We start from the raw sequence: 14,682 nt of genomic DNA, 5'->3' as shown, positions 1-14,682 counted from the left end.
CTGTTAACAACAGTCAGGAGCTGATTCAGATATGCATGTTCATCAGTGAGTGGGCTTCGATCCCACAGATCATTTCTGCTAATGGGCTGGATTTCTGTCAGTGGAGTTGGTTTTCCTTGCCTTCCTGCTCCTATTGCAGCCCCAAATACCCCCTGAACTGCTTCTCCTCAGGGACAAGGAACCTTAAGAACAGTATAAGGAAGGATTAGAGGTTATCTGCAAGGGAGGGGGGATTGATGAAAATTGCATTCCCTTTAATTAGCAGAGACTTTCCACAGGATCCAACCCTCTACCTCATTACTGCTTTCACCTAAATGCATGCTTAGTGTTTTGTTAGAGTTAAACTTTTGTGGTTTCTCTGTAATGGCTGGTTCATACATGCAGTATATCACTTGATGGTGCAGTCTTTAAGCAAGATATATATCTAGATATTTCCCAAATATTAAATTGATGTGGTATATCACAAAAATGATGCTAGGAACCTTGGAGTGGAAAATTGACAGTGTGTTGAAAATATTACGTGCAGAACTGACTACGTAAGTGGTATATTGTACAAAGAATGTCAATGTTACAATCTTTTTGGCTGTAGGAAATGATGTAAAACATTTCACTTTTGTAAATTATCATTTACATTCAAACTCTGGTTTGAAATATATAAGAAGAGCATGTGGTCAGAAGAAAAGCTTTGTGCACCCACATAGAAATGTTACTTGCACACAAAGCAAGCAAGGCAGTGAACAGTATAAAATAATAAAACAGATATTATAATACAGATTTTGCAGCTATCCAGCTTTTCCTGAGCATGTTCAAGGCACCCCTATTGAAATTCTTGCCTGTTTTCCCTGGCAACCCCCCTCCTCCCATATCCCAGTTTGCCATTGAAAGCCTTTGTTTCAAAACAGTTGAAGAGCTGTTAGTAAATGTTCCTTGGGCACGTAGAGCTAGAGTTGCATATCTTTGGAAACAACTTCAGCAAGGCTTGACAGACTATATGAAGGTTTCCTGTGCTGAAGCTTGATCTGATGAGATTAAATGGATGTAAGAGAATGGATGGCATGGGACACAATGATTTCAAATGGTTTTCTTTTCTGATGGAGAGCTCAGAAATGGTTTTTTTAATGCAGAGCTTGGAAATGAGACTTGTGTATGGCAAGAATGCTGTAGATTGATGGAAACATTTGTTTTGGATGCAATGAAGGTTTAAATGGGGAGTTGACAGGATCTGAGATTCCGTGATTAAATTTTAGGCGCAGAGCTTGGATGCAATGTTGAGAAGCTGGGTACAAATCTGGGTACATAAAACCATGAGAACACTATGGTTGAAAGTATTGTGATCAGCCAAGACGTTTGCTACACTGGAAATTTAGCAGTGTAGTTCTTTCTGTGGCTTTATGCTTTTCTAGATGATACATGGTTCTGTGTGGGTAGAAAGCACAGAACTTGGCAAAATGTAGGAACTCGGATGAATGTAGGATGAATGCATTATGGAAGGTGGTCTGCATTTCTGATCTACAAAGCAGAGCTGTGGTACTAGGCATGGTAAGAAGAAGAGCTGGCAAGTTGAGGATAACCTTAAGGTCCATTGCCATTGTTCTTCCGGTTTCCTGTTCTTCTGTCTTGTACAAATAGTTCTTGTATGTATCTTTCCTGAGCTTTCGACGTGCAAGAAGTTCCCCGCACGACGAAAGCATGAAAAAAGCCTTTAACTGGCTTTTTTCTGTGTAAAATGGGGCAAAAAGCCCCATAGAGAATAGCAAGGCTGCGCCTGCAAAAAAGCAGGCGCAGCAATGCCGTTCTTGGCGCTGGCGTCCAGGGCTGAAAGGGGACAGGAGGCTGCCTAGTGGGAGCTCGTCCCCCCTCCCAGAACACCCTGGGAGCACCTCCTGGGATGCTGAGACGCCCCCTGGAACGCCGTTGTGGGCCTCTGTGCTGGTGGGATGCCAGTGGAAGGCCCTGCTGGCATTCCCTGGGCGGCGCTGCTGCGGTGGCGTCCGGAGACCGGAGTCCTGGCCTCCACACTGGCGCCAGGGCCACTAACGCTGGCGTAAGTAGCCTGGGGCCCCCGGACGCCAGCACAGCCATTTCCTGGCCTCCTAAGAGCTTTCGCCCTTGAAGGTCAGGAATGCCCTGTAAATGGGAGGTGTGCAAGCAGTGGTATTCATGGTGGAGAAATATACCTGATAGGGAAGGGTAGAGAAAAGTTGCACTTCATGTTCCCCTTGGCTATCGCTGCAGTAATTTCTGGGAAAGAATGTAGTGCTTTGAACTCTTGAAAAAATCTGTATAACCATGAAGTTCTATATCTCATCTGAAATAACTCTTGGTCTTAAACAACTCATTGTTTTAAAATAAATCCTCCTCTTTCTTCTAGAATGAAGCCCAAACAGCAAAGGAATTTGTAAAGATAATAGAGGCTGCAGAAAACGAATATCAGGTGTGTAACATGTCTGTAACATAATTTCACCTAATACTCTAATGGCCATTTCTGAAAAAACAATTTTACAACAGGTGTTGGGAAAATGGCTATAGGTGTGTGGGGTTATGTAGAAGATAGTGTGAGCTGAGTTTATGGCAGAAGAAGATTAAAAGCTTTGGATGTTCACGTTGAACATCCTCACTTAACAAAATGCACATGTACAGTCATTTTCTGCCAGTTTTCCCATCATAGTATTTCAGAACCCAATCAGAAGTGTTTCTTATTTCCAGTAAATGGGAGTTAGCAATGGATCCAGTACCTGTTAGTGGCAGACATCCAACAAGAGCAGTGAATGGAGCAGAGCTCACAAAATGGGACTTTCCCACCTTTCCCTCTTGCTCAAGCTTCTCCATCCCCTGGTGTTAAGGGGACTCCTAGGAACAGCGCTGGGCAAAATGTGGCTATCTGCATTGGTAGAGGGAATTGGCAGAAATCTCTTCCCTCCCTCCCCCAACATGTTATCACCACTGTTCTTTAACCACTGTTCTTTCTGACAGTGTAAAACAGCCATTCAATAGAAGCTACTGTAGTGCTTTTAAAAAGGGTTCTGAAACTAGAAAACCGTCTTAAAATCAGAGTTTGGTTGTGACAATATTGTGTAATGTATAACGGGTCAGAGAATTTACTGTTTTGCCAGGTAGCTTCAGTAGGTGGAGTTAGCAAATACTATGATGTTTCGATTATTTTTTATCTGGATAATTTGAATAATTGGATAATTAAAAGGTTGAGAGCTTGTTTTCCCCTTTCCACAATTGTTCTATAAGGTATGCAGCAAAGTCAGTTCACTTTGAGATATTTATCACACTCACAGCCCAATCCTAAAGGGGGGGGGGTTTGTTGTGGCAGGCGTGGGGATGGAGCTGCCTCCTGAATGGCTTGCTACCAGGCTCAGCAAGCTGAAAATCCCGTGAAACTTCTCCATGGAGTTCCATGGGGCTGCACCACCAATTTTGCAGGTGCATGTTGGCGCCTGCAAAAGGGGGTGTTCACAGGGTGAAAGAGAATGCCCCCTTTGGCACCAGTGCAAGCCTCTGTGCCAGCGCTATGCTCCTGCAGCAGCTGTGACAGCACCCAGGCAAGGCGATGCTGCTCCCCACTGCCGTCGTAAGTGGCCCTGTGCCAGTGTAGGTACCACTTTAGACGACATAAATGGCATCTGTGCCAGCACAGGAGTCACGACGGCTCCGAAGCTGATTTGCTCTTCCCCTTCAAGATTGGGCTGTCCATGTATGTATAATTCTTAAAAGCACTTGTGTAACTTAAGATAATAAATTATAACAAGGATTACAGCACCCAGTGTTCTCAGATGAAGCAAAAAAGTTCATTTTTAAAAAGATATTAATGTAAAAATTTTGGTTAATCGTGTAATGCATGTTTCATCTTCCAACTGAAGCATATTAGATGTCAAATAAGTTTTGTAAGATATGTTAATGGCACATGAGGCATGTTGCTTTTAAAACAATTCTTTTTGTATTGTACCCTGTTGTGGCTCTTAACAATTTCATCTTTCCTGTGAACAGACTGCTATAAGTGAAAATTATCAAACGATGTCGGACACTACTTTCAAGGCCTTACGTCGACAGCTGCCTGTTACTCGCACAAAGATTGACTGGAACAAGATCCTTAGCTACAAGATTGGGAAAGAAATGCAGAACGCCTGAAATGAAGATTACAAGACTGGATTGTTTTGGTTTCCATGTATACAAAATAAAATTGTTACGAAGGTATTCAGAACTGTTAAGTCACCCAGTCAGCATGGGCATTTGCCATTGAAAATCACTGTAAGTAGTTCGGTTAAGACACAAGGCTTAGCTAATTGAACATTTTTCTTTGTCCTTTTGTTTTTCCTATAAACAGTTACAAAAATCAGTGTAGCTGAAACTGTTGAGCTTCTGATAGACTTTTTTTTAATAATGGTGACATGCCTTTAGTTTTCAGTTAAGTTAAAAATTATTTGAGAGATATTTTTGCATAAAGTTGCTTCCAATGTCTCTTGCTTTCGTACAAAAAGGGTAGCCTCTAGAACACAGTATCACTGAAGTGGTTGGTACCAGATATCATCAGTTGGTCATTCAACATGGATTATAGCCATGTTTGCTGTTGTAGGAACAACCTATCCCCTCCACTGTATGTAAGCCTGGGAAAAGCATTTTCTATATCGAACCCTTTTCAGTTATTTAGATAGCTTGTTGTTAACTTAATTTTTTTAAGACCATGGTCTAATGCTGTTTTTAAGGTGATGAAATTAAATATTAGTGCTTATTTTGGACATGCATTTACTGCTCTATTCCTGACAGTTGCTCAAATGAGTTTGGATTCTATCAGCCCTCAAGTTACTTTTACCATACACCCACAATTGTATTATAACAAGGCATATTGTAATATATATATAATCCTGTACTCATTACTGTGTCTGTCAGTTTCTTTTTCTTAGATTGAAATGTACTAAAATTCAATGTGACATTAAAATGCAAATTTTCTATTTACTTGAATAGCATCCACTCACTGACTCCTGTAGTCTGTTGCTTTAAAAAGAATATACGGTGCTTTAGCGTACAGTTTACCTGTTATTTTCATCGTATCCTTCCTTTAAAGGACTCAGGTGGAACAGTGCATAGAGATATCATGTGGCTTCCTGTGACCTTTCATCCTACATTAGAGGGAAAAAAATATGAAGGTAGATCATTCTACCCTGGACTAAAAACTCCAGGGAATTCCCGACATAGGTGAAAGAAGGGAAAAAGTGGAGGGGGGGGCAGAGAGAAACTTAAATCAGCTAGTTTTGTAGATAGCACATGGAGAATAAGGCTCCCCCAGACACACAAGGCAAGTCATTATTTTAAACTGGCTAGGTCCAATAATAGTTTGCAATGTAGTATGTGGCCTGTTAAAAGTGAAAGTCCAGAATGTATGGGTGTGAGCTGCCAGTTCTGCCAATGTACTGCTGAAAAATTAGCAACTCATGAACACGTGGACATGCTCATGGAGGAGAGGGCTATTCATGGCTACTAGTAAAAATGGTCATGATGCATATCTGTTCTCTCCAGGATCAGATGAGCATGCGTATTATATTAGGTGCTGTGGAACACAGGCAGGACAGTGCTGCTGCAGTCGTCTTGTTTGTGGGCTTCCTAGAGGCACCTGGTTGGCCACTGTGAACAGACTGCTGGACTTGATGGACCTTGGTCTGATCCAGCATGGCCTTTCTTATGTTCTTATTTGTCCACCTGAGTTTTGCTACAGCTTTTGTCAAGATGAGAAACGTTGGTTCCTCCTTATTCTTAGGGTTCCTGGGAATGGGTCAACTAAGTACAGAGATAACGGAAAGGAAGAGAGCAGGAAACGGTTAGTCATGACAGTGTGGTAATAGTGAGGTGAAGCAAACTGTCATTACTGCTGTGGTAATGAACATTTCAGCCAAAGTTACTTCTGCTTTTGTCATTTGGTGGGTTTTTTCCAGCTCTCTAGACACTGTAAGAACATAAGCATCTTTTGTGAGTGACACATGTCCAGAGGCTTTACTCCAAAAAGTTAGAGAGCTGTGTATACCAATTCTGTTTTCTGGAGTCTTATTTACATTGCATTTAACGTTATGTGGACTTGAATTAGAAAAGAGAAAGCTTGATAGTCTATTTCTTCCATGCAGATTCCTTTGTGGAAAGCTTGCACATTGTGAAATGTTTATTTCTAGTCTGTATGGTTGGTGCACTTGAATATTGTTTTGGATTAAGGAATTTTTTCTGCTAACTATTATAAAGGTTAAAGTTTCATTCTTATGATGTATAGTAGTTTGGTTATAGTCAGGTCTGGTAACGTTTTCATTTGGTGTCCTAAAGGTAGGTAATGCCTGGTTCCATATAAATAAAGGCAATGCCTTGGTGGTGCATTGCAGATTTTGTCTGCCGTTTAGATGCACTCACTATAGAGGTATATACCACCTCTTGTTTCTTTTAGATACATTTAATAAACTAGCCACCCCTGCGTGGATGATGATGTTTTATAGCAGGGCCCACAGGAAAGATTGGGTTATGCATAGATAGGGTATTCCCCAGGTACACAGAAAAACATGGTTGTAATTAAGTGAAAGGTAAAATATCTGAAACACCAGCTTCATAAAGCATGAAAATGCTCCAGAAAGTTTGGAGCATGTAGTCAAAGGTGTGGGGATGGGGGATGTGTGAAAAATTCAGTCTGTTAAGTCCCTAAGAATTCTGGATATGGAGATTCTGAGCAGTGGGATGACATGTCCAATTTTTCTGCCTTTTGCCCTCAGTGATTTCTTGCAGGCTTTCAGGCTGCCACTATAATAAAGTGATTGGCCCCTATTATGATACCAAAAGCAGAAAAACCACGGAACTCCATACGAGGTAACATACCTAGAGGGTCTCCTGATATGTGTAAAGAAATGTGTAAATTAACCAAAATGAACTGAATAGTTGCCCTGAGCCCGGCTTTGGCTGGGGAGGGAGGGCTAGAAATGTGATAAAATAAGAAAATGTGATTCAGAAAAGGGTAAATTGTAAGAAGCAGCTGATAGTGAAAGGGGAAACCTGCCTACTCTAAAACTTTTATCTAGCATCTATTTTTGCTTCAGGTGTCTAGTGCTGCTTCCACCCAGGGATGATTCCCTATTGTTCATTCACTGCTGCTGCAAATGGCTGTCAGCAGCAATGGGAGTGACAACACGGGGGTTTGCCTCAGTATCTTTTCATGTCTACCATTTGCCAGCTTTAAAAAAATTGTAGAAACTTTGACGGTATTAATATAGCAACTACTGATTTTTTTTTTAAGTCAGCCAAATGATGGGAGGGAACAGCACCTTACTGGGGCAAGGAGGTTTGGAAATCTGCATCTTCCTGTCTGCGTGGTAGGCAAACCAGGTTTCACTCTGATCTTTCAGGAAAGATCGCAGCTAAGCAGTTTTGGAGAAGAGCATGGGGGAAGCATAATCAACATGCAATTAGGAAACAATGTGGGCAGTCTGCCGTTTAGATGCACTCACTAAAGAGGTAGATACCCCTTCTTGTTTCTTTTAGATACATTTAATAAACTAGCCACCCCCACGTGGATGATGATGTTTTATAGCAGGGCCACCCACAGGAAAGATTGGGTTATGCATAGATAGGGTCCAAGAAACTCTACTCTTGTGTGGAGCCAAAACCCAACTGAAAACTGTGCATGAAAGCAGCCTCTAGTTCACTGTGATTATTTAAACTTTGGAAAAACAGTCACATTTTGAGCGGTGCATGAAAAAGACACTTTCAAATCACAATTTTTGGAACTGTCCTCTAGCACAAAATAGTGTTTCAGGAATGGCATCATTCAGCTTTGACTGTTACATAACAAGCAGAAAGTGTCTAAGGTCTGAAACTGCAATTTCCCCTAAGGTATTGTTTGAAAGTTGCTGATGTCACCCTGGACAGTACACAGCTTACTTTAGTTTCTTATTGGGCTTGGAGTTCTAATTGTAAGATTCTCTGAAGTCTGTTGTGTTCAGCATCTTAGTCCAAGTCTGTCAGAGCTTTCTATTGACATACGAGAAGATAAGCCAATGCCAGCCAAATACACAACGATGCTTCGGTTTGCCAAACTTTGCTATGACATCAAGGAGGATTATCTCTCGTCATAGGGCAATACTCAATATGCTGGTTTCAAATATCTTATAGAGCCATAAAGACCAAGCCAAAACACTGTCGGTTTAGCACTTGAATAATAATGCTGCAATTTAGGGATTAATTTAATTTACAAGTAGTGCTTCTGAGTAGGGTGATAAGTGCAAATCTTGTTTGGGTGGCTGCATGTGACAACTCCCCTTGAGTCCTTTGCGAAGTCTCCATTTTATTTTCCATCTGTCTAGACTGATAATTTTCCAACTCTAGGCTGGCACACTAATGTGCCGCAAGGGAACTGCTACTGTTTCAGGAGAAATAGACTCTTGTGAGCCCAGAGTATGCACTCACAAGGGAGGCTGCCAGATGTGCCTCTGAAGTGATTAATTGATCTGGCCTTTTTGCTAGAAAAAACAGTTCAGGTTCAAAATGTAAAATGTCTGGTTGCTTTAGTTATAAGTCATAGGAAAGGCTCCCCTCCCCCAAGGATTTGTTCCTCATGAAATACAGCAGAGTGATAAGGATTGCAGTGTGCCTAAGCAGTCTGTGTGTTTGTTTTCCATCTCAGTGATTAATTGGTGGCAAATATTGAAGTTATGATTAGCTGATGTCGAACTATAAGAAAATCTGATTATAGCCTTGCTAAAATCATATGTTTGGAAATAATTTGCTGTTGATTCATCAGAAAGTTTTGTTTATTTACTTCATTTATACCCCCACCTTTCTCCCTGATGGTGTTTCAAAGGAGCTTGCATCATTCTCCTCTTCTCCATTTTATCCTCACTACAACCCTGTGAAGTAGGTTAGGCTGAAATGATATGGCTGGTCCCAGGTCACCCAGAGAGCTTCCATGGCAGAGTGGGGATTTGAACCTGGTCCTCCCACATCCCAGCCTGAAGCACTATCCACACACCACACTGACCCTCATTAATGAAGTTAATTCCAGATTCCATGCCATGTTAGTCGGTAGTGGCAAAATGCTGGAATAAATTTTGTTAAATTTGTTTTAGCTGTAAAAGGCACTTATTTTGCAGAGCTTTTGAGTCTGGGTAATTAAAAAAATGGTTTCTGTTAATACATTGTTCCTATATTGGCCATTTGTGTCTTTGGTGCCACAAACATTGTATAGATCTTTATTGTATTTTGTGGGTTGATGGTTACCCACTTTGGGTCAGGAGAAGGGGGGCATTACAACATTTTAAACAAATAAGCAAGCCTGTCCCCGTTTTCCTATATGGAATGTTAGATGGCTGTTGGTGTCTGGCTTGAGAATCATAGAGTTGGAAGGTACCACCAGGGTCATCTAGTCCAACCCCCTGCACAATGCAGGAAATTCACAACTACCTCCCCCCCCACACACACACACCCAGTGACGACAAGATGGCCAAGATGCCCTCCCTCTCAAGATCTGCCTAAGGTCACAGAAGCAGCATTGCTGACAGATGGCCATCTAGACTCTTCTTAAAAACCTCCAGGGAAGGAGAGCTTACGACCACCACCTCCGGAGGAAGCCTGTTCCACTGAGGAACCGCTCTTAACTGTTAGAAAATTCTTCCTAATGTCTAGCTGGAAACTCTTCTGATTTAATTTCAACCCGTTGGTTCTGGTCCGACCTTCTGGGGCAACAGAAAACAACTGGGCACCCTCCTCTGTAGGACAGCCCCTCAAGTCCTTGAAGGTGGTTATCATATCCCCGCTCTCAGTCTTCTGAGTTGCCAACACCACATCGGAGGTCAACTTGACCGGGCAAGGAGGCTCACTCCTCGCCATGCCAGCCCTCCGCCATCAGTTTGCTGAAGCCTATGCCCTATGTAAAAAAATAGTATTCAGCTCACACAAATTATGCAAAAGTGCGATGTTATTATTTACAAGTGCAAGAAGCCAACAATAATAGAGATACATGCAACGAAATGTATACAGAGATAAAGTGTAGCTAAAGAGCTACCAATACAGATGGTCAGTTTCAACCTGGAAAGCCCTTTAAGGTAAGTACAATGACTTTTCTATTTCTTCCAGAAAGATGACGAGACTGAAGCAAAAACACAGCTGGACGTCGTCATCTTTCTGGAAGAAAGAAATAGAAAAGTCATCGTACTTACCTTTAAAGGACTTTCCAGGTTGAAACTGACCATTTCTTATTGGTAGCTCTTTAGCTACGCTTTATCTTTGTATACATTTCGTTGCACGTCTCTCTATTATTGTTGGCTTCTTGCACTTGTAAATAATAACATCGCACTTTTGCATAATTTGTGTGAGCTGAATACTGTTTTTTTACACAGCTAGTCTCCTTAGTATTGGGCGCTTCTTTTTGCGAAGCCTGCGCCCTGGCCAACCTGGCTGGGAAGGGACGGCAAGCGCCTGGCTGCGCAGGCAGACCCAGAGAGAGCCAGGGCAGAAAGGGGGGGGGGGCTGCTGCCGCGTTGTGTTTACTGGTCGCGCAGCGGCTGAAACCGATATGCCTGCCTGGAAACCCTGAGGGGGCGGAGGGGGGGGGCCGTGACTGTGGGAGCCATGAATCCCTCCCACCGCCGCACAGGGCCAGCCGGCAGCAGCAGAGAGCGCGGCTGGCTGAGGAAAGCGGTCGGGGCTTTGGCCTCCCTCCCCCCCCTCCTCCTCCCGCCTCTCTCCCTCCCAAAACATGGCTGAAGCTGGGGCCGGCTTTCTGGAGCAGCTCAAGTCCTGCTTCGTCTGGTCGTGGACTTCTCTGTGGACTCTCTGGCTCTTCGCCGCGCTCTTCCTGGTCTACGTCCTGAGGGGGCCTTTGAAGGTCAACGACAACCTGGCCACAGGTAACCGGGCGGCCGCCCGGCGCGCGACTCCGGCTCCAACTTGACTGGGGGGGGGGGCGACCGGCTGGGTGGGAAGGCGGGCGGGGGGGGGGAGGAAGGGCGGCCCCGTCGCCTGCCGAGGGGCTGACGGTTGTGAGGCACACGCACGACAAAGGGGGCTTCTGACTGGAGAGAGGCATTACGGATGTATAGGAGGATGGCCAAATTAACAGAATTCCAACATGGAAAAGCTATATGGAAGAATTAAAAAAAAAAAAACATGGGCAAAGGCCGTCACATATTGGGACAAACTGGCAAAAAATGGATTTGACTAGTGAGTGAGTTATAGAAACCAGTTTTATTTTTATTCTTTAATTTTATTGTTAATAAAGTAATTTTTTCAGCTGTTTAGGCACTTCTTCGGAAGTCTGGTGATGGGTCACTTTTTAAGGTGGGTGGAGGGTCAGAAGGGTACTTTTGCATTTTGTAACTTTGCAATTTTGAATGTATTAACCAGATTATATAGTCTATACTCTTTTGTACTTTCTTTTTTATTTTTATAGTATTTGTTTGTTTTGATTTATGTGTTATGTTATAAAAATATTTTTTTAATAAAAAAACAAAAAAAACAAAAGGGGCTTCAGCTGGAAACTTTCTGTGCCACCTCCTCCCCGCCCCTTACGAGGAACTGCTACTTTGTGAGCAGCTGTTGACACCCTTTTGCTCCCCACACCAGTGGTGGGGAAGTCGTGTTTGGAGGGCAGGTTGGGATGGGGGGGGGAGCCAGAGCGCTCCCCCATCCTCTCTTGTAACCAGCTGTTTCCCAGACGCTTGAGCCTCAATACAGACAAGACATATTCAGGGGGTAGTGAACCCCCCCCTCCTTGTAATAAATGGTGGCTTTATTATTACCCCCTCCTCCCAGAGGAGTGGGGACCTCACAGCATGTTGGAGAGAAGAAATATTTGGCAAAGCAGCTGATCCGTTTTCTTCCTGCATTATATTGGTAGGAAAATAATCAAAGGAAATCCCAGGGATGCTTTGTTCTCCCACACTGCCAATAATTTAAATCTATTTACCTATGTATGTTTCCCTGCTGGGGACTTGAAGCATCTTCCAAAGCAACACAAAAATATAATTTAGACAAGCAATAACAAAAAAGGAGCAAGAAGGAACAGCAACCCACATAGAGAAGTCTGGATTGGGGTATCACCGGCTGCTGTCTAACTCCCTTTGGAAGGCAGAGCCTAAACACCCGGTTGTCTACAATCTCAAATTCAGAATGATATTACTACTTCTGTACATGGAGACACTGTTTCATTATCGTGACTAAAGGTTGTTAACAGAATTATGCCCTGTGAATCTGGCTAATTCTCTCTTTCTTTAAAAGCCATCTATGGGTAGAACTAGTGCACTTCATAAGTGAACTATAACTTGTGTCAAGTGGGTTTTGTTTTGTTTTTTGCTGGACTTAATACAAATCAGTACAAGCAGAGGAAAACATTCTGTATCACTCTTTCTCTTCACTGTTCTCTCTCTGTTAATTACATTGTTCCTTAATAGCCTTTTCTAAAATAAACTGTTTTTCCTTGTAGGGGAGCTGCTGTGGCATATTTACTTAAATTTATGTATTCAGCATATTTTTATGCTGCTTAGAGCAGCGGATATTATCCTTCTTTCTTCCATTTTATCCTCACAACAGCCCTGTGAGGTATGATAAGCTAGAAGAGAGTGACTGGCCCACAGTCATTCAGTAACTGTCATGGCAGAGTGGGGTTTCAACCTGGATCTCCCAGATCCTAGTCCAACACCCTAACCACTATAGCATGCTGAGTTGGTCTGTTCCAACTCTCTTTCCTTCCTGAGAAGGAGCAACCAGGGTTCAGGGTTTAAAATGGTTGTGTGTACTTGTAGCGGATCTTGTTAGGCAACATTCAAATACCATGAACAGGTGGGGGAGAGAATAGTAAACACAAAACTATGTTAGAGGCACTCTTGTTGAACAGGGACAGAGATCTGCGGCAAGTTTAAAATTTCCTGTTAGTTGCATTTGATTGCATTTGATTAGCATTGTGTTTTTTCTGGAAGAAAATGTGCATGAAAATATGAACATAGAATGATGTGGGTGCTAATCTTTACTTATTTACTTCGTTAAACCCTGCCTTTCTCCTCAAAGGGGACCCAAAGTGGCTTACGTTGTTCTCCTCTCCTCCACTGTATCTTTATCCTCACAACCACCCATAAGGTAAGTTAGGCAGAGAGTGTGTGACAAGCCCTAGATCATCTATCAAATTTCCATGGCAAAGTGGGAATTTTAATCTGGGTTTCCCAGATCCCAGTCCAACAATCTAAAGACTATGCCACATGCTGTAAATTTCTGATATGGTGTCTATGACAGGAGGAGATTCAAAAAAGGGGAGAAGGTGGATATTTTTAACCAAATAAAAATACTAATTAATTTACTTCCTAGTCCCATCTTGGGTATTTTTCACAAGGTGTGGACCCAGGAATGAACTTGTAAACCTCTGTATGTGACGATGGCTATGTGGAATGCTGATGTTTTGTTAAACTAAAGAAAAATTAAATTTATCAATCGACAATCCTTAGAAAATGTTTTGAAGCAACTGATTCAGTACTAATTAAGAAAAAAAAGTTTTATCCAAGTGAATGTCAAGCCTTATAGATAACTGTGGACATTTGCACTGGGGAGTTATCTTGAATGCCAATAGTTGCATTAATTATTTTTTAAACCATGTATTCAGGCTTTGTTTACAGTCTGCCAATTACATCTGCTACATTAACTAGGACATTTCCTCAGTGACAAGAACTTGGCCATTGTCATATGTGGTGTTGGTAACCTCTAGGCTGGGTTTCTGTAATTTAATCTACTTGAGATTGTCCTTCAAAATGTTTTGAAGCTGCAAGGTTGTCTCTTTAAAGGGGCAGGCCTTAGGGAGCATCCTTTTTATTTATTCTTGCTTAACTGCATTGGCTGCCAATTTGCTTCCAGGCCCAGTTCAACTTTTGAAGGTTATTTCCTGACAAAGGCCTTCCAATGTGCTCGCAACCCTATCTTCTTCCACACATACTTTAACATCAACTCTGAAGGCTCTGCTTCAGTTTCTATCATACGTGAGCAGGGCTTTTTCAGTGGTGGTGCCACAGCTTTGCACTGGCCTGCATTAGAGACCTGCCAGGTAATAGTGGTACTTAGCTTTCATTGCCAAATTGTAGACATTGTTGTACTCTGTTTTTAAAGTGCTTCTGTTTTGTTGTTCACTGTGTGGATCAGTGGCATTTTGTATACTGAATGCTTCTAGATTCATATATTCTCGATTTTATATATTTTTCTACCACATCTTGGCTATTTTTGATCAAAGGTAATATTTTTTTATTAAAACATTTATTTTCCACCTTTCCTCGTGGTTCAAGGCAGCTTACAATAATAGTTAAAACATCCCCAACTAAAACCAAAAATAAAGTAGCAAACCCCAGATCCCTCCCCCTCCTCCCCTTAAAAGATGCCTGCCATTAAAACCTCCTCAAAAGCCCTGGCAAACAGTTAGGCCTTGCAGTGCCTCCTGAAGATCTCCAAGGAGGCCTTTCAGCTCTTCAGGGAGCCCATTCCACAGAGCTGAAGTCATGATGGAAAAGGCCAGATGGGCTATGCTAAGTTGTGGGATAGCTAACAGATGGCTGCCTGCTGACCATAGCTGGCACATGGGGACACATGGAAGGAGAAGGACCTTCAAATATGTGGGTCCCAGGTCATGGAGGGCTTTAAAGGTCATAACCAGCACCTTCAATGGAACTTGGAAATAGACTGGCA

At 42.4% G+C, this 14,682-nt stretch overlaps 2 protein-coding genes across 2 annotated transcripts in view; both read left to right on the top strand.

Moving 5' to 3' along the window:
* The window catches only part of CAPZA2 (capping actin protein of muscle Z-line subunit alpha 2), a 31,341-nt gene extending 26,379 nt beyond the window's left edge, over positions 1-4,962 (top strand). The window contains exons 9-10 of the mRNA XM_056846887.1: positions 2,372-2,434; positions 3,997-4,962. Coding sequence (XP_056702865.1) covers positions 2,372-2,434; positions 3,997-4,137 — 204 coding nt within the window. The 3' untranslated portion in view covers positions 4,138-4,962. The remainder of the gene's footprint in view (positions 1-2,371; positions 2,435-3,996) is intronic.
* A 5,761-nt stretch (positions 4,963-10,723) lies between these two features.
* The window catches only part of ST7 (suppression of tumorigenicity 7), a 102,654-nt gene continuing 98,695 nt past the window's right edge, over positions 10,724-14,682 (top strand). Inside the window, exon 1 of the mRNA XM_056845774.1 lies at positions 10,724-10,874. Within this exon, the coding sequence (XP_056701752.1) occupies positions 10,724-10,874 (151 nt within the window). The remainder of the gene's footprint in view (positions 10,875-14,682) is intronic.

Source organism: Euleptes europaea, chromosome 3 (genome assembly GCF_029931775.1).
Source record: "Euleptes europaea isolate rEulEur1 chromosome 3, rEulEur1.hap1, whole genome shotgun sequence".
Classification (NCBI taxonomy): Eukaryota; Metazoa; Chordata; class Lepidosauria; order Squamata; family Sphaerodactylidae; genus Euleptes; species Euleptes europaea.
The sequence above is the reverse complement of the archived record's forward strand: the minus strand, read 5'-3'. Positions and strand labels throughout refer to the sequence as shown.